Source organism: Pyrus communis, chromosome 17, assembly GCF_963583255.1.
Source record: "Pyrus communis chromosome 17, drPyrComm1.1, whole genome shotgun sequence".
Classification (NCBI taxonomy): domain Eukaryota; kingdom Viridiplantae; phylum Streptophyta; class Magnoliopsida; order Rosales; family Rosaceae; genus Pyrus; species Pyrus communis.
This window is the reverse complement of record NC_084819.1, coordinates 2902325-2921543: the sequence shown is the minus strand read 5'-3', so window position 1 is coordinate 2921543 and position 19219 is coordinate 2902325. Positions and strand designations below refer to the sequence as shown.

The 19219-nt window shown below is 36.8% G+C and overlaps 2 protein-coding genes and 1 pseudogene across 3 annotated transcripts; 1 reads left to right on the top strand and 2 right to left on the bottom strand.

Moving 5' to 3' along the window:
• Positions 1-1687: 1687 nt before the first annotated feature.
• LOC137723484 (probable leucine-rich repeat receptor-like protein kinase At1g35710) lies at positions 1688-5370 on the bottom strand (annotated as a pseudogene).
• Positions 5371-10448: 5078 nt separating this feature from the next.
• LOC137722790 (uncharacterized) lies at positions 10449-14410 on the top strand. Of its 2 annotated transcripts, none has more exons than XM_068461880.1 (8): positions 10449-10728; positions 11143-11316; positions 11509-11571; positions 12008-12074; positions 12234-12334; positions 12797-12841; positions 13331-13795; positions 13924-14410. In XM_068461880.1, the coding sequence occupies exons 2-8, from the start codon at positions 11182-11184 to the stop codon at positions 14092-14094; spliced, it is 1047 nt and encodes a 348-aa protein (XP_068317981.1). In that variant the 5' UTR covers positions 10449-10728; positions 11143-11181; the 3' UTR covers positions 14095-14410. The 2 variants fall into 2 exon arrangements, with proteins under 2 accessions (XP_068317981.1, XP_068317980.1); XM_068461879.1 differs by having other exon boundaries at positions 10450-10649.
• Positions 14411-14866: 456 nt separating this feature from the next.
• On the bottom strand, positions 14867-18900 carry LOC137722791 (gamma-secretase subunit APH1-like). Its single transcript, XM_068461881.1, has 6 exons — positions 18707-18900; positions 18226-18381; positions 17263-17348; positions 16698-16823; positions 16288-16415; positions 14867-15390 (listed from the first exon to the last, which is right to left on the bottom strand). Exons 1-6 carry the CDS (start codon positions 18817-18819, stop codon positions 15250-15252), a joined length of 750 nt encoding a protein of 249 aa, XP_068317982.1. The 5' UTR covers positions 18820-18900; the 3' UTR covers positions 14867-15249.
• Positions 18901-19219: the final 319 nt, after the last annotated feature.

The window sequence follows — 19219 nt, the reverse complement described above, 5'->3', positions numbered from 1 at the left end:
CATGGAACTGAAATTGGACCACAGAACTATGTTTGGAGATGGACGATGGTAATGGTAAAGGGTTTTTTTTTATTAGTATCCATATATTGTTGAATACATTCTACATAAATATATATTATTAAATCACTCATGTATCTTAACATGAAATGACTATTTAACCCCAAAAAAATTAAAAGAAATTGAATACACAAATTATTTACTAATACAAACCCTAACTTTAAATTGGTTGTCATAAACCCGAACCCTAAAACCCCTAATTGGCAAAAACCCCCAAATTGATAGAAACCTAAACCCTAAGAATATAAAAAAATGTTACAAATTCGTAACCAGACGTACTTCATTACGGATTTTATATGAACTACAACATTTTTTTGTTGTCAAAATCTATAACTACTCCAAAACAAATTTTCAATTTCTCAAAAAAAAAAAAAAAAAAAAAAAAAAAAAGAGAATAAATCCATTATAATATAAACAAATTTTTCTCTAAGTGATAAGCTTGACAGTCAACACTACTTTCTTTTAAGTTTTGTACAGTAAAAAGAATTGAACCCATTATAATTTTGAAAAAAAATAAAAAAATTCACCCATGTCCTATCATTCTTTTTTGGGACAAAAGTTTGTGAGATTGACTCTAGAGGAGTAACAGAGAAATATACAAATTCTGAATTTGTGCTCTACCCAGTAAAATAAATCAACAATCGAATGTCATGTAGTCGACCTCATAATCGGATGAAAGAGAGTTGGATAATGAGGAGGACTTGATCACTGAATTCTTTAATCATATTGGAGGAGAGGATGATGAAGACCCAAATCAAGATCATGCACATCAAGCTACTGAACCTGATCACACTACTCTACTCATCACCATCATCCCGTTCCCTCCTTTTCAAATCATTATTTTGCCAGTTGTGGTTGGAAACATGAGAACAACTCCTGATGGGATTTGGTTTGACGCACAGAAGCTATACATTTGCTGTCCTGGTAAGAGTTGGATTGAGGCACAGCAGCCATGCTTGTTTTATCATTATGTGGATGGTTCCAAAGCCACAGGGACCTCCCCCGTGTCCTCTACGCGGGAGACTTGCTCACAATACTACGGTGTTATTCCACCACTTTCCCATTTGCTAATTTAACAGATTGTCGTGTCAAAGTGTCTTCTATTGTGCCGTAGTGTGAATGTGAAAGCAGTTCTGGTTGTTGCAGATTTAGAGAGGAAAGGCACAAACCTATATTCGACATAGCGGAAAAGTTTAAGAATGCCTGGAAGATCAAATGTACTTCGACATAGAGGAAAGGCACAAAGATGCAAGGGTCAGATTGCATCCTGTAGTTCCATATGTGTTTGCTTTCAAAATAATCCATGGCGAAAATGATCCATGCAGGTTCAATTTTTTAGGGTAGCTCTTTGAACTAGAGGAAGGACACAAATCCATAATTCAAGTTTTTTTATTAATTGTGGAGTTATTTTGACACATTATGGATTATCGGTTTAATGCAATTACGATTAAGAAAATTCATCACACATTAATCCACATTTGACGAATCATACAGATGAGTAATTACAGTACTGAAGATGTATTACATGAGAAATTAGATGGAATTGCGAGTGGCAGGAATACAAAAGGAAAGTTTGAGCTATTCGCCCTTTTCTTCTTTTTTTTTTTTTTTTTTTTTTTTGTTTTATTATTTATAGTGCCATTAGCTTGTTGATTGTCAACATACCAAATGGTTTGGGAAGGCAAGGCAGGGTTTGAACTAACAGTTTTTGTGCCGTAAATAACATCGTAGGTCTGGACGTTGGACGCGTTTGTACACAGGCCAAGGCCATTGTCACTACAAGCACCACTGCCTTTGCAGATTCATTGGTTGGCGGTTCCAACCTTTGGTCTAACAAATCTTTCAAGAGCAATTCTACATTGTCCCTCCTTGATTTTGATGATTCTTGTAGCTGGGACTCTAGCATATCTCCTGGGTGCTTTCCCATCATGACTTCGAGCGCCACCACTCCAAAACTATATACATCACATTTATCCGTTACTCGCATAGTGTATGCAAGCTCTGCACATCAATAAAAACAAAACTAGCTACCCTAAAACATATCCCAATAAGCAAAAAGATGAACCATAAATGTACAAATTAAGTTTACATTACCTGGTGCTATGTAGCCAAATGAACCAGCGATATCTGTCCAGTTGGATGAATCTGTACTCAATAACTTGGCTATTCCGAAATCTGAGAGACGAACCTCGAAATTAGACTCAAGCAATACATTGTTGACGGTTATGTCACGGTGCACAATTGGTGGAGAGCAATCATGGTGCAAGTAAGAAAGTGCATGAGCAAGTCCTTGCACAATTTTGACTCTAGTAGCCCAAACGAGTTCATTAACACCTTCAACTCCATACAAAGCTTTTCCCAGGCTTCCTCTCTCTAAGTATTCATAAAGCAAGAATATGCAACCCCTCCTTGAACAGAAGTAATAGAGCCTTATGATGTTCCGGTGCCGGATGCTTGTCAAAGTTCGGATTTCATTCTGAAAGCTATGGAGATTGATTGCTGGAATATCATTAGAGTCTGACATGTTAAGTCTTTTAACTGCAACAACTTGGCCTGATTGCAACTCTGCCTTGTAAACCCTTCCAAACCCTCCTGCCCCAATGCAGTACTTCTTATGAAAATCATCTACAGCCTTCACAACTTCCCCAAACGTAAACTTTACTTCCTCTTGCAATATCATCGACTCCAAACTCTCAAAGTTTTCAGAAGTGTTGACTTTGTTCAAAACGAGACTGGATTTTTTACGGAACATAAGACCAATGACAGTGTAACCATTAATAAACCACAAACAGGCACAAGGATACCAATTAGAACTCTTTTGTTATTCTTTTTGAAATTTCTGTTGTGCCGAGGGGGTAGGTTGGGCCGAGGGGGTATACTGTCTACACACGAGTCTACATACCCATGCAATCCAGAGTTTCCAACAAAAGCATTTTCTGGTGCCCATTGGAAAACGCATGGGATTCGGCCAGTCAAGTTGTTGTAAGAAAAATTAACATCACGAAGAAAAATCTGGTTGACAAATGATGGGATTTGCCCCGAAAGATGGTTGTGTGACAAATCGAGCAGCTCAAGTTGAGCTAAATTGCCTAGAATCTGAGGGATCACTCCTGTCAAGTGGTTCCTTCTTAGATTGAGCGTCAACAGAACTCTCATATTTATAGCTTCCGTCGGAATCTTCCCACTGAGTTCATTGGACTGAAGTTGCAAAGATTCCATATGAATCCAATTGGAGACCAGGGAAGGAAGGATTTGACCAGTAAATAAATTATTATCTAAACCCAATTCAACGAGGTTGTTCAAATTGGACAAGGACAGAGGCAGTTCCCCATTGAGTTTATTAGAAGACAAGGACAAGTGGGTGAGGTTTGTACAAAGACCAAGCTCAGAAGGGATAGAAGAGTTTAAGGAATTGTATGAAAGATTAAGGTATTGGAGCTCTCTGAGTTAGCCTATTGAAGGTGGAATCGTGCCAGAGATACGGTTATTAGCTAAACCCAATTCGACGAGGTTGTTCAGATTGAACAAGGACAGAGGCAGTTCCCCATTGAGTTTATTGGAAGCCAGGGACAAGTGGGTGAGGTTTGTACAAAGACCAAGCTCAGAAGGGATAAAAGAGTTTAAGGAGTTGTATGAAAGATTGAGGTATTGGAGCTCCCTGAGTTGGCCTATCGAAGGTGGAATCATGCCAGAGATATGGTTATTAGCTAAACCCAATTCGACGAGGTTGTTCAGATTGGACAAGGACAGAGGCAGTTCCCCGTGGAGTTCATTGAAAGCCAGGAACAAGTGGGTGAGGTTTGTACAAAGACCGAGCTCAGAAGGGATAGAAGAGTTTAAGGAGTTGTATGAAAGATCAAGGTACTGGAGCTCCCTGAGTTGGCCTATCGAAGGTGGAATCGTGCCAGAGATATGGTTATTAGCTAAACCCAATTTGACGAGGTTGTTCAGATTGGATAAGGACAGAGGCTGTTCCCCGTGGAGTTCATTGAAAGCCAGGAACAAGTGGGTGAGGTTTGTACAAAGACCGAGCTCAGAAGGGATAGAAGAGTTTAAGGAGTTGTATGAAAGATCAAGGTACTGGAGCTCCCTGAGTTGGCCTATCCAAGGTGGAATCGTGCCAGAGATATGGTTATTAGCTAAACTCAATTCGACGAGGTTGTTCAGATTGGACAAGGACAGAGGCAGTTCCCCGTTGAGTTTATTGGAAGCCAGGGACAAGTGGGTGAGGTTTGTACAAAGACCAAGCTCAGAAGGGATAGAAGAGTTTAAGGAGTTGTATGAAAGATCAAGGTACTGGAGCTCCCTGAATTGGCCTATCCAAGGTGGAATCGTGGCAGAGATATGGTTATTAGCTAAACTCAATTCGACGAGGTTGTTCAGATTGGACAAGGACAGAGGCAGTTCCCCGTTGAGTTCATTGAAAGCCAGGAACAAGTGGGTGAGGTTTGTACAAAGAACAAGCTCAGAAGGGATAGAAGAGTTTAAGAAGTTGTATGAAAGATCAAGGTACTGGAGCTCCTTGAGTTGGCCTATCAAAGGTGGAATTTGGCCATTCAAATTAATTTGAGACAAGTCGAGGAACGTCAAGTTCCGGCATTGAGATATAAATTCTGGGAATTCTGAATGATATAGATTATCAGCTAGCATAGACATAGCAAGGTAGGTCAATGAGGGCATGCTTGCAAATTCTGACCAATCTTGATCAGTACTGTTAAAATAGTTTAATCCAAGGTCCATATACCGTACCTTTTTGAGATTGCTCAGTTGGTAAGGGATGGTAACGGAGAGACTGTTGTCGCGGAGATTTAGATACTGAAGCTCTGTTACCTGGTCAATCTCAGATGGTATAGGCCCATCGAAATAGTTGCCACTTAGATTGAAGTGGGTGAGATTTGGAAATGAGGAAAAGTCGAAAAGGGACAGCGTTCCGTCAATTTGCATATTGGAGAGGTCTATTTTGGAGACTGTTTTGGTTTTGGAGCAGGAAATGGCAGTCCAGTTGCAGAGGCTGTTGAGGTTGGTGAGGGACCATGAATTGAGTAGCGAATGTGGCGATGATGATAATAAAGAAGAAAAGCTGCCCTTCCATTTGAAGAGCGACTCTGCTTGTTTTCTTGGAGATATTGATGCCGTTTTGATCAGTGGCAATGCGGACAGCAGCAGGAGCATATATAGAAATGTCATGGTTTTGAGTTGCAGTATGATATGTTTTTTCGCCAGTTTGTATGCGTCACAAATAAATATGGGAGCTAGTAACAGCTTTGGAGGTGCATAGTTTCTAATCCTTTCTTTACGCTTGGAATTTCTGAAAGGATTTTCAACTCAATCAAGAGCCGTATGGTGCCAGTGTTGACTGACCCGGTCAGTCAAGTCTTCCCGTCAAGCGTGGAGTTGACGCTTGGAATTTTTGAATATTATTAGTCTTCAATATGACCACGCTAACTAGATGTCCTGATTTGTAGAATAAATAGTAAACATGGAATTGTAATTGGACCACAGAACTATGTTTGAAGATTGACGATGGTAGTGGTAAAGGATTTTTTTATTAGTATCCCACGTATTGTTGAATACATTTTACATAAATATATATTATTAAATCACTCATGTATCTTAACATGAAATGGGTATTTAGCCCCAAAAAATTTAAAAGGAATTGAATACACAAATTATTTACTAATATGAATCCTGATTAACTCTAAATTGGTTGTCATAAACCCGAACCCTAAAACCTCTAACTGACAAAAACCCCCAAATTGATAGAAACCTAAACCCTAAAAATATAAAAATGTTACGAATTCGTAACCACACGTACTTCATTACGGATTTTGTATGAACTACAACATTTTGTTGTTGTCAAAATCTATAACTACTCCAAAAAAAAATTTCAATTTGTCAAAAAAAAAAAAAAGAATAAATCCATTATAATATAAACAAATTTTTATCTAAGTGGTAAGCTTAGCAGTCAACATTACTTTCTTTTAAGTTTTGTACAGTAAAAAGAATTGAACCCATTATAATTTTGAAAAAAAAATAAAAAAATTCACCCATGTCCTATCATTCTTTTTTGGGTCAAAATTTTGTGAGATTGACTCTAGAGGAGTAACAGAGAAGGATACAAATTCTGGATTTGTGCACTAGCAGTAAAATAAACCAACAATCGAATGCCATGTAGTCGACTTCATAATTAGCATTTACATATTTAGCAAGAGTCTTGAAATTTGGAGGTGTGATGAGAATGAACAATGAGAATGTTGAATGTATGTGAAAAATGTGTGGTGCATGTAGAAAGTTTGGGGTGTGAGGGTAGTATAGGAAAGTACGTGGGGTGGGAACCGGATCCCGTCTTGAGCATGGAGACTAAAGCCTACTGAGCAGCCCATCTAAGCCCTTAAAATTTGATCCAACGGCTACAAACAGAGGGTCCCTCTAAAAGTTATAATAATTATAGTCGTTGAATCAAATTTCAAGGACCCAGATAGGCTGCTCAGCAGGCTCTGGTCCCCATGCTCAGGAGGGGATCCAGTTCCTGTGGGGTGTACTAAGATAAATTTTAATTGAAAAGGTAGATGTGGGATGCATTTAACAATACGTGGGGTATTAATAAAACAACCCAATGGTAAATTGTAAATTGTATAGTGTATATATGGATAATCTTAAAAGTTTTTGTTTGATAAAATTAAACATGATATTTCAGTTTCAATCAAGTGAAGTAATAAAATTGAATATACTGCAGGTTCCGCGAGTGTAAAGTATTAAATTTCAATCCCAATAAGCGCTTAGTCTAGTGATACTCTCTCAATATTGAACGACACCCTGAGTTCGAATCTCCTTCTCCCATTAGTTGGATTTCGGTTTCTATTAGTTATATAGAAAATTTGATTAACTCTTGCCCGGGACTTAATTAGCGTACTGGTCTCAATGAGTTTGAATGTTTTGCTTAAGAATTGCATTTTGGTTGAGTTAACCAACTTACATTTCATTACACCCCATAGTTAAATTATATATTTTCTATGTTTAAATTATATATTTTCTTCTTCACCGCCATCGCCTTGACTTCTTGTACCTGCCGGCTTTGCTGTACATAAAAAATTTCGGAGTTCAATTCTTCTGCGATTGCTCGTTGTGGTAGGCCGTCTTCATCAGGGCCGTCCCTGAGATTTGGGGCCCTGTGCGAAACTTGTGAAAGGGATTCACTTTAAAATAGTCTTAAGTTTTAAAAAAGTATGCAAATGTATTGATACTAGAAAACATTCACTTAAATTAAAACAAAGCCACTTACTACTACGATCAAGTGATATTCATTTTCACTTGTATGTGAGAGATCTTATATTCAATTCTTACCAAATGCGAATTTGAACCACATTATTGTTAGTCCATTGTGAGACTTAGTCCACTCCCCCACCCTCTTAGGGTAGATAATATCGTTTATTCAACAAAACAAAAAAATCAAAACAAACTTTAGCACTCACTGATTGCATGTTTACAAATGTCCTTAATGATAAGTAAAAAGAGTTACAAACAATAACCTTCGCTAAATAATCAAAAGTAGTTTTATCTTAAACAATCAAACATGAAAAAAAAAAAAACATCAGACCTCTAACTTTAAAGTTCACTTGAATATATAACTTTGTTATATTATAAAATTAAGAAACTGTCGCTTTTCAGGGTGTTATGATTGACACTCAAAAATCTCATTGTACTCCAAGTTCTTATGTTTAGAAAGAAAAAAAAAATACTCTTATGAGGAGTGCACAATGAGGTTTAAAGTGCTAATGGTTATTTATGAATGAAATTCAATTTTATCCTTTAAAAAAAATGTGACAGTGATCGTTACCGAGACTCCAATTGAATGAAATTTGTTAGGTTGTTATTATATGCATTTTTTATACCTCTTTTACTTATTATTTAGTCATGATTTTATAATTAAATTTGTAAGTTTGATGTGTTTTGTGTGAATTTTATAGAAATCGTAGTTTGGAGATAATTGTAGATTTTTCAGAGGAAATACCAAAAAAGTATGAAGAAAGATACCAAAAAAATACGAAGAAAGTACGAAGTGGGTTGCTGCTATGTGTGCTTGAATTTGGGCACTAAAAATTCGTTCAAATTGCGTCAATGAGCTGCCCATTTAATTGAAGAGGTGCTGCTCTCTTTTTACAAGGGATGGAATTTGGAATACCATTGGCATGTGGATTTGTTAAGAAGAGAAGGGGGATTTAAAGAAAAAAGACAGCACATATAAAAAGCATAGACATCAGAAGAGGAGGCTGCAGGCTTCCTAGTGTATGCACACGCTCACATACAAAGTTGGAGTTCAAGATTTCTTCCATGTTATCAAATTCACCCATGTTTGCCATTAGTTCAATCATGAACTAAATCCTTTTGCTAGATTTAGGGTGTACTCTTATCATGAACATCTAATTCTTGTTATTTTATATTAATCTCAGTTATTTTCCATGTTGAGTAACTATTATTGTGCGTTATTGTTATCAAATGACTGACCATTGTTTGTGTGAAGAACTAAATTGACTGACATGTTGAGTTTAGTAGATTGCTTCTCATAACAATTACCATGAATTTCATAGCCAAATAGACATACTGGTTATAATTTGTGTAGTTCCGTATAATTATCCATTGAGTGTAAAGGGTATTGAATATCTATATGACTATATCTATGGCTAGACAATCAATTGTGTAGTTCCGTATAATTATCATTATTTCCTACTTAGTTTTAGTTTTTTTTTATTGATTTCGGTTAATCTACTTACTTTTCATTCTTGAAAATTATAAGTTTGACAATCAATGAACCGAGCCTACACGGTCATAGTCCAATACAAATGTCTTATTCTTAGAAATAAAAATGTACCCTGAGAACAAACAAAAATATTGCTTTTACCATCTAGTTGTATTCTCATTTGTATCATCTCTCAATTGAGATGGGACCACATGTTTTGTGGGCTCCACCCCTATTAGAGCGATGGTAGAAATAGATAATAAATATAGCTCGAAAAAAAAAAATAGTTACTAAGCTGACCTTTTAGATTTTATGTACCAATTTAGTAGTAGTAGCACACAGTGGCGGATCTAGAATTTTAACATTGGGTGGACATAATCAATGTACGCTAGGCACCAGGCGCTAGTCGGACGACATGCTTTGGCCTAACGCTTAGACGGGGGTCTAGGCAGACCAGACGGATTTAAGTTAATTCATTATTTTTCATATAAAGAAGTGCCTATGTACAAGATGAAAGTTCAAGTGATTATGAGATCGTAGTACTTCAAATGTCGTATGAATTTAGAGTGAACTTTAAAATAAATAACGGTGTCAAACATATTTTATAAAAATATTGGTTGATTAATACATCATCTTTTTATTAATTAAAATACTAGGTATCACTACCTGATTGGAAAATAATTAAAATAAATGAGGAGTTGGTCAAGTGAAAAACAGAGAGAAAATCTTTCTCCTTCATTGGAACCAAAGTGCAAGAATAGCAAAGCCATGATGGTCATCTACACAACCATAGTGATTTTCTCTCTTCCACTACCTGCTTAGACCGTTGGGTGGTCCTCAGAGGTCCTCACAGACGCTTCTTCAAATTTTGTAGTGGTCCCAGGACCACTCGGATTCGTACATGCAGCTGCCTCTTGCACCTGAGTTGATTAGAATATTAGCCCTAAGGTGACAAGTTGAGAATGAGAGATTTTCTCATATAACCTAGTCTAAATACAAATAACGTTACCATTTAATAAATACTTATTATTTGTTAGAAAACTACAGAGGATCGATGACATGAAAGAATCTCTCGTTAGATAATTGCTTGCAAAGTTCGCAACTCATTCTATTGTTATTCAAAGTCAATCCCCGTCCTAATCTTTCACCTAATCCTAGATCTTACCTAGCAACCAAACACTAGCGTATTCATCACATGAGGAACAATTTTCTATCACCTACCACGTACACGCGTCAACCATGTGGCCCCAGTTGACCAAAACTCCGTTCTACACGGTGGGAATCAAACACGACAAAACTGACCAAATCCGCGGCTCCCTATCCCTTTTGTTTTTTTAACTCCCAACGGGATCCTCTTCGTATTTTTTACGAGGATTTTAAGAATTTAGAAATCGAATCCGTTTATCGTACATTATGCGATCAATTATTATTAAGTACTATTTGTATTTAATTTTAAATAAAAATATTTAAAATGATTTCTAATCGTACGATTTATAATAAACGAACATGATTTACGGATCTTAAAGATCCCGCAAGTATAGTTACTTTCTCCAAATTCTACGAGGACTTGACTTCCACATTTACCCTGCAACTCTCTTTTATTTGCAAAAGTGACACGGGATTAACGCCATGGTCACAGTGTCATCCCCGCCAATTACAGTCGACTTTCAGTGGCAGTTTCGGGAATTCGGTTTATTTTACAGTTGGGGTCTGAAACCGAAGCTTCCTTGCTTTTCCTCCATCTCTGCAGAGGCTGTTGGTATTGGGCTTTTTGACTTTGATCAGAGCCACCGCCACCTCTGTTTCGCTGAAATTGCAGAGCGATTCTGATCTTCCGGACTGCGATTTATAAAGGGTATTCCTCGGACTCAGATTCTCGTGCTGAAATTTTTTGCTAAGAAATTCATAATTTGACACTCTGTAGACAAATACAGGTAGTTGTTTATGTATTTTTCTCTAATTTCTCTAATTCAATCTTGTTTTTCTTTTAATTTTTGGTGTAATTGGTGATATGGGTTTGGCTTAATTTGATTTTCTGCAAATTGTAAAATTATCATTTTAATTTTTAATTGCTACTCTTTATTTGGGATTTTTCAAAAATAATCGCTGAAATTGTGAGATTATTTGATTTTCTACTTTTTTTTTGGTAATTTAATTTTTGGTTAGTGAATGCAAGTTTATGACATTGTGTTAGGTTAGCGGATCCGATCAATTATTAATGTTGTTAAGTGGGTGGGATTAGTTGAACAAGAAAGAGGGAAGGGAAGGGCCTGAATGAAAGAATTGGTTTTCTACTGATTCATTGAGGAATGCTTCATGGACTAATTTAATGTGTTGGTAATCGCAAGGTTTTGTTTCCAAACCTTTGTTCCGGATATCCGGGTACAATGCGTGCACCATCATTGCTTGCACAATGTTTGCCCGGCTTGGTGCCTCAAGACAAAGGAAGTAATAGTGTGTCCTCTATTTCGGAGAGGGATTCGCACCTCCCTTCACCAGCTGTTGAGATTATCCCTTCGAAGGTATAATCCTATTGTCCCCTTCAACCATTTATGATCTTAATTCTACATGTATAACCCAAGAAATATAAACTTTATCGTTAGTTTTTGTTCGGTCTGAAAAATTAAGGTTTGTTACGCTCAAACTTTTGTTGGAAGAGAGGGGGCCAACAAGTTATATTTGTATTGTGACATTGTTCCCTTTATATACTGCAGACAGCTCACCCATACAAGTATGCTGGTGAGAATATTGACTTGCAAGGACTCAATGTCTTCAAGGTATGTCGTTCTTATCCTATTTGTTCTGGTCTTTATACCTTGGCTTGGTTGAAAAGCGTCTTTAAGTCATTAGTTTATGGAAGATTAGTTGCAGACTGAAATTGATTATAAATTAACTAGCCCGATTAGACACATCTGTTTCCAAGTAAACCTTTTGCTATGGAAAGTCACAACCTTTTGCCATGGTTCCTTGTCTCTTCTAGAAGTCTCTTTTATTTTGGTTCTCGATCCCTTTGATTTTCTCCTGCTGCCTGCTTTTTTAATAGATGAATGTTAAATTATATGGCTTGTGGAATTTAGCTTGTAATACCTTATTGGACATATTAATGACTAGATGGACTAATTGTCATGAAAAAGCAGCATAGTGGACAATTCATGGAGCATTTGCATTATCATTGTTGAAAAGTTGATTGATGGCTTTCTCAATCTTTAATAGGGAAGAGTTAGTGTTTCTGATATCATCGGCTTCAATGGTTCAGAGATGATATCCATAAAACCAGATGGTATGGACACCGGACATTGCATTCCAATACAGTGAAAAGCTTTCAATTCAAATTTGGCTGTCGTCATATGATATAGCTACATTATCAGTCTCCTTCGATCTTAAGAATTATCTACTTGCTTTATCTGAGATTAAAACTGGAAATTCATTTACTGTGTAGGGCATCTGAAATCTTGGGATAGCTCCATTGAGCTTGTTAATGGCCTTAAACATGATATTCGAGATGGGCAACTGAGCTTTCGAGGAAAAAGGGTGCTTGAGGTAGTATATCTTGCTCTTTTGTGCATCAGTTCAGTTTTCTTTTTACTTGTTCTTGACTTTTAAACTTTTTGCTCCGAAAGCCTTGATTATAACTTTATATCTCTTGATATATCCTTAAATTTCAGCCGGTGACTATTTGTCGTGAAGGTTTGTTAGATATTAAAAATGACAGTTTTATAATAGTGGTTATTTGGAATAATCATTTGCTCTCATGTTTTTTCGGTTGCTTGAAAGTTTTGTAATTTGTTCTCTACAAAAGAGCACATCTTAAACAGTGCTACATCTAATTATGTTCGTCGAAATGTTCTCTAAATTGGTTTTTCTTGGTTAAATAAAACAGATCCAGACAAGCAACTAGATGTGTTTAAATGTGTTCTGAACTCTATTTCTGTTAAACTTCCTTTTATTAATCGGTTACAAATTGATTAGTGGCTTAATCTTTTTACCTGCTGATTCTTGCAGTTGGGTTGCAGCTATGGCCTACCGGGGATTTTTGCATGCCTAAAGGTATGCTATTGCGATGGTTGTGGCTCTTTTTGTCCCATTTTCTTTCGATTTCACCCTATGTCGATATCATTCTTTTTTTCTTTAAATAACCGATGTCCAAATTTTTTCAAGTAAGGTGCTTTAAGAAGAAAATCGCTTCACATTTTGTTTGATGACATAACATTTCCAGTAGCAAGTATATTATCCATTTTGCTCACGTGAAATGTTGGTGATTAAAATTTCCCAAGATAGGGTTTTATGTTAATTTCGATGTCAATGGGATAAAGCATGAGTGCACAAGTCTTTGTAGCAGCTCCATTCAAGGCCTAATAAAGTCCCAGCCAAATACGTGAAACAATCAAACCAAAAGAAAATGAAATAACAGGTGAAAACAATTCGGTAAATGATAAAAAATAAAATAAAAAAAATGCAGTGGTTTCTCTAGGCTTCGGAACATATTTGAAGAAGTTGATTTATAATGTTTGTCTAATCTGACACATTTCTTCATAGGGAGCTTCCACGGTGCACTTTCAAGACCTGAATGCAGAAACCATTAGATGCACAACTATACCAAATGTCCTAGCCAATCTTGAGCAGGCTCGAGACAGGCAGAGCCGACAGACAGAAAGCCCTCTGACTCCATCAAGACAAACTGTGACCCAGTCGGTGCACTTTTATGCTGGTGACTGGGAAGAACTTCCCACAGTCTTGTCTATTGTAAGGAATGACGGTGAAGCATCAACAGGAATGAATCTCAGCTTCTCTGAGGAGGATTTTATGGATGGATGTAGCAGCCAAGACGGTAGCATCTTGGCACGAGAATCCTCCTCAAGGCGATCGAGGAAGCTTTCAGGAAGCCGGGCATGGGAGAGGGCTAGCGAGACAGAACAAGGAGGCGGATATGATATTATCTTGCTGACAGAGATCCCATATTCTTTGACCTCGTTGAAGAAACTTTATGCGCTCATAAAAAAGGTCAGTTTCTTTGCTCCTCTCTACATTTTACGTGAAGACATTGAAGCAACATGTTTGTTATGGATTCTTCCAATTTCTTGTACGAACAAACTATTTACAATGTTTTACTTTTGCTTTGAAATGATCAGTGTTTGAGGCCCCCGTATGGAGTGCTGTACTTGGCTACAAAAAAGAACTACGTTGGCTTCAACAGCGGAGCTCGGCATCTTAGAAACCTGGTTGATGAAGAAGGCATTTTCGGAGCCCATCTAGTGAAGGAGATGGCTGATAGAGATGTATGGAAGTTTTTTTCCAAGTGAACTGAAAGTACAGAAATAGTCGGAAACCGACCGTTAAAATTCCAAGTACAGAAATAGTCGGTAACCGACCGTTTAAATTCCTTGTGGAGGACGCCATTCAACAAAAGCTTCTTGTTTATGGGTTAGTAATAAGGAGGTCAAAATACTAAAGATTAGCCAACAAGTGTCTAATGTTTTCTTCCTTCTTTATTTTTTTCGTACATTTATCTTTTTGAAGAAAATACATTTATTCTTTAATCGTGTAAATCAGAACACTAATCTCTGTGTTAGATAATATTTTCTGAAATCTAAATAATATAATAGTACTTGCTTATGATGTAGAGGGCGAACCTTGGCCCGACAAACAAGTTGTTCCTTTGTAGTCCAAAGGTCATGGGTTCAGGTCGTGGAAATAACTTCCTTGCAAAGCAAGGGCAAGATTGCGTACTATAAACGTTCCCCTTGATCTTCGCAAAGCGGGAACCTTGTTAGCTTAAGATCGCTCATTTTTGCCCGTGGTGTAGATTATCTGTTTGGCCGCTTTGCAGTTCAGAATTGTTTCGGAAAGAGAATTTTCAAGTAACACCAAAATCTAAAATGTTTAAAGATGCATTCTATGTCATACCATGTGATCAAATAATTGGTTGGAAATATGGCCTTCGACAAAAATAAACGGTTAGTTTATTCAATCTAATGGTCAGAAATAAATAAAGGTGTGCTGGGCAAGAAAGAGGTGCGAAGATCGACTCTCTTTACAAAACTACACATAAATTTTTAATATCTATGTATAAAATTTTTAATATCTATGTATAAAATTTTAATGAATACAGAGGGCAAGGGTGTACTAAACAGAACTTAATTTTTAATATCTGTGTGAAAGGTAAAAACCTTCAAAGAAGTCTAAAAGGTACATAGAGTTAGCCTCGAAAGATAAAGTCGATTGTATTGCTGTTCAACACAAGTACAACATCCCTGAATATCCGAACTAAATCGTCTACTACTTTACTGAAGATGAAGTGGCCTCGTGATGTGAACAAAACATTTCTGCAGGTGGCAAAATCCGTTGATGCTATCTTGATCTTTTGGAGCAACAGACGCAGGGCAAGGGAACGGCCAAAAGAAAAGATACAGCGTGAGGGAACTGCACATCAATACTTGGAAACGAGTCTCTGGATTCTACATATTACCCTGTCTGTGTCGGTTCTCTGTCAACCTCCTCCACACCATCTTCCCACAATGCAATAACGTCAGGATTGCGATGAAGAAAAGGAGCGGAATACCGATGGTACAACCCCCAGATGCAAAATTAACAAGTGTCTGAGAAGTTGAAGGCAAAAGTCAAGCAGGTCTATTGTAGCATTAAGTTATGGAAAACAATAAACACAATAATAAAATGTAATGTTATTGGCAATCCGAAAATGTCATCCTGCACTCTTCCCTAAAACAACTTTTCCTTGTATGTTTACAAATTTGGAGTGTCAGATGACTTTTTTGGAGTGCCGATAACAGGTCCTAAACATAAAATACAAGATAATAAATAAATCCTCAAGTAACTAAAGAAAAGTAAAAGCAATGCAAACAATTCTTCAAATAGTAGATGAACCATTAAACACTGTACTTGAATGGAAAGAGCTTGTAAGAACAAAAAATGGAGATAGCTGAAATGCCTAAACAAACAAATCAAACATTATAGGAGTCAATTTCCACACCCTAACGGAATTAGATACTCAAATTATGCCTTCTTCGCATACCCTAACAATTGCTCAATTTCCATATAATTTATGAAATAAATAAAAAGATAAGCTCTCCTTTCATTACAATTTTACAGGAACTTGTGGATTTTTATTTAATAGAACGCCACCTCATGTATGCACCATTTGCATATCTTGAACCTTACATAATCCAATTTAATTCTACATGTACCAATCCATCATATATTATGTGTATGTGCCGCAATGTCATGTCATAGAATGGAAATTTTCCGTTTCTTATTTATCGTGAATGTGCTTTTGTGAATGTGTTTTTGTTCGAACCCACCAGAATATATATATATATATATATATAGAGAAACTTCAGAACTACCAAGTTAAAACACATTAAAACATCAGTGGAATGTCAAGAAAACAGTTAGACAAAGTGCATAAGCACAGACATTGTGTCTGTGTGTGACTCTGTCTGTTTTCTACGAATAGGTGAGGTTAGAGAGACATTTACCACCATGCCTGCTACAAGATGAACTACAGGAACAAAAATCTGGTCCACCTTGTTCCCTTCTGCATATCCATTGAATGCAATGACCATGGAAAAAGTATGAATTGTTACAAACGCAAGGGCAATGAGTGCTGCAAAAAAAAAGACACAAATTGTCGGATGGACAAAGCTGACAGAATAAATGAACTTTTCTAAACACCAGCCAACTACCAAAATGCTGTTGCAAAAGTTTCAGGAAATTCGATTTCAGTTTCCCTTGCTTGTTCTGAATGTACAGGTGGAAACTAAGATGGTCAAGAAACTACACAACCTCGCAATCACCTATATCTACAAACATGCTAAAAAAAAAAAAATCCTATAACTGGGGAAAAAAACTAATTCCTCGCAAGCACCTATTTTAAGGTTTGACTCACCAGAGAGAAGAAAAAATGGTATCTTCGAGCACCTGTCAACGAAGAAGGTTGCAGGACCAAATGCTGGTGTTAATAGGCTGAGACAGAAAAACACAGCATGTGCCACACCATGACCCAGACCTCCAGCTGCATGATTAAACTGATAGAATCAGTCTAGTATGACAAAAAAGATTAAAATTGTTTGAATTGTCCTTTACAGAGGCTTAGAAGGAATTATGTGAACCAGTAAACATGATACTATGCAGCAGCAGCAGCATCACAAAGCAAACAGATATACAAGAAGGTTCAAAACTTTTATTTTTGGACTAGGACTACCACTGTACAGTTGGCATCCACCCAGAAAATAATTGGAGAGTTGCATGGAAGAACACAAACCTAGTAGAATGATAACAACAACAAAATATACAGAACTCAAAAGCACATCACCCTATAAACTCAATCACAAAGTTCTTAAAGGTGGAAGCCCACCAACCACCACCACCACCCCCCCCCCCCCCTCCTCCCCCCTCTTCTTGATATATGATGACTACAAATGTAACAAATCTGAGAATCTCGTAAAGCTTACCCAGAGCGATTTGCATCTTATCAGTTAAATATAGCCGTGGTTTAGAGACTCTATCAGCAAAAGCATCCAATGTATCTTCCAACTTCCTACCATAATATGCAAAACAAGAGATGTTATTTACCTTAATCAACCATAAACAACCCAAACTATAGATCATATGCATCACATATACAAAGTATAGACGGGCAAAAGAATTACACAAAAACTTCTACACAGAGAGAGTCTATTCTTAAATAGAAAACATAACATCCAAGTATAAAGGTTGTTGTGGGCTTCCACAGATGGCGGAAAGTTTCTAAACTTATATGATCGAGAAAACTGATTTACTTGATGCAGAAACTAGCAAGAATTTTAGTATTAGAAAATTCAGAAGCAGTGATGTGTGAGAAAATCAAGAAAATGACATTCAGTGAATGTGGTGATATTATGAAGTTGAATAGTTCAACTGAAAGATCAACAAAGCTAGGGCACAAGAATATTGCAGAGCATCTTAGACATTGAAAGAGTAAGAGTGTCATTTCGATTATGAGTAAAAACAACACGGCAAAGCATTGAGGTATAACTAGAACATTCTGTAAGGAAGCTTTACATAGAGATTCTTTAACCTCAGGTCCTCAGCTAGATAATACACATTCACCAATACAAGTTACAGAGTAAAGGGAGTTCTTTGAAAACTGCCTAATCCTAAAACTACACTAAGTTCACGAGTGAGACACTTTTCAAAAGTCTTCCACAAAGAATAACACAAAACTATTTGCTACTCGAGTCGAAATATTTGTGAAAAGTTTCATAATAAACTATCCCAACTTTTTATTATGCCTTAGCTCACACTAAAAGAAAGGAATTTTCCCACTTCTTCCCATTACTTATAAATTATAACAAACACTAGCGACCCTTTAACAGGCTTTAACTCCGCTGAGCACCAAAAACAATTAAGGACAAAGCCCCAGGAAATCAACTTACTTGTAGACCTTCCAGAAAAGAACCCGAAGCCCTTCTTGAAACACAACAGATGTGAATATGAGAATGCCATACGGCCACCATGCCGATGATTTCAGAGGTAGGAATGCCCTCCACAATCCCGACAACACGATGAGACTTATAAGCCATAACAATGTACTGTACACATTATTACAAAACAATATTGTCAGCCCAAATTACATTGTATTCATACACCATAAACAAAATATGAATTAATAATCCCCTTCCTAATAATTGCATTCGACTTCCAATTTGCTTAATTTCAAGATTTTTGCAAACACTTAACAAATCACAACTACTTTTTCCAAATTCCATAATAAAAATATGAGCTCGATTATTACCACGGCTACAACATAAGCTTAAATTGAAAGCTTCAATGTTCGAACGTTACCCAAGAAGGAAAATTTACCCTAAAAGGAAATACACCAACAAAAGGAGGAGAGAGAATTAGGCGAAAGCTGACCTTGAAAGGACGGTTAGAACCAGAAAGGGTTTCTTGGAGATGACAGAGACGAAGAGGGAGAGGGAGGGGCCTAGCGCTAGCAAGGCGTAGCCGATCCCTGCTGCTATCGTCATTTCAATTGATCGATCGGGGAAAGCTTTTTACTCGGTAGACTCCGACTCCGACTCAGTTCAGTGGCTTTTTTTCCATATTTCTCTTTTTATTTTGGATTTTAAGATAATTATTCTTGAAATAATTGGTCGTTTTGATTAGTCCACGGTACCCTTTTTTTTCTTTTTCTTTTTTTTTTAGGAGTTCTAACGAAACACTATTGGTATTATTCATTTTTAACGAAAGATCGTATTTTCATTTTCTGATACTATTCACTACACATTTATTTGTCATTTTTCATTAAGATTAAAGTTTTTTCGAACTTTTCGTTAGTTTTCCTTCCCTTTTTTTTTTTCTTTTTTTTTTTTCCTACAATATGATAGGATTTCTCCTTTTTTCTTGTAACCAAAAGGTTTAAATTCG

What these genes read in the sequence shown, in the direction of transcription:
- LOC137722791 (XM_068461881.1), bottom strand. Translation starts at nt 18,819, where the DNA reads ATGACGATAGCAGCAGGGATCGGCTACGCCTTGCTAGCGCTAGGCCCC. An exon ending in GTTCTAACCGTCCTTTCAAG is followed by an intron (nt 18,382 to 18,706) that starts GTCAGCTTTCGC and finishes TAATGTGTACAG; the next exon opens with TACATTGTTATGGCTTATAA. An exon ending in ACCATTTTTTCTTCTCTCTG is followed by an intron (nt 16,416 to 16,697) that starts GTGAGTCAAACC and finishes TTTTTTTTGCAG; the next exon opens with CACTCATTGCCCTTGCGTTT.
- LOC137722790 (XM_068461880.1), top strand. Translation starts at nt 11,182, where the DNA reads ATGCGTGCACCATCATTGCTTGCACAATGTTTGCCCGGCTTGGTGCCT. An exon ending in TTGAGATTATCCCTTCGAAG is followed by an intron (nt 11,317 to 11,508) that starts GTATAATCCTAT and finishes TATATACTGCAG; the next exon opens with ACAGCTCACCCATACAAGTA. An exon ending in AAGGACTCAATGTCTTCAAG is followed by an intron (nt 11,572 to 12,007) that starts GTATGTCGTTCT and finishes AATCTTTAATAG; the next exon opens with GGAAGAGTTAGTGTTTCTGA.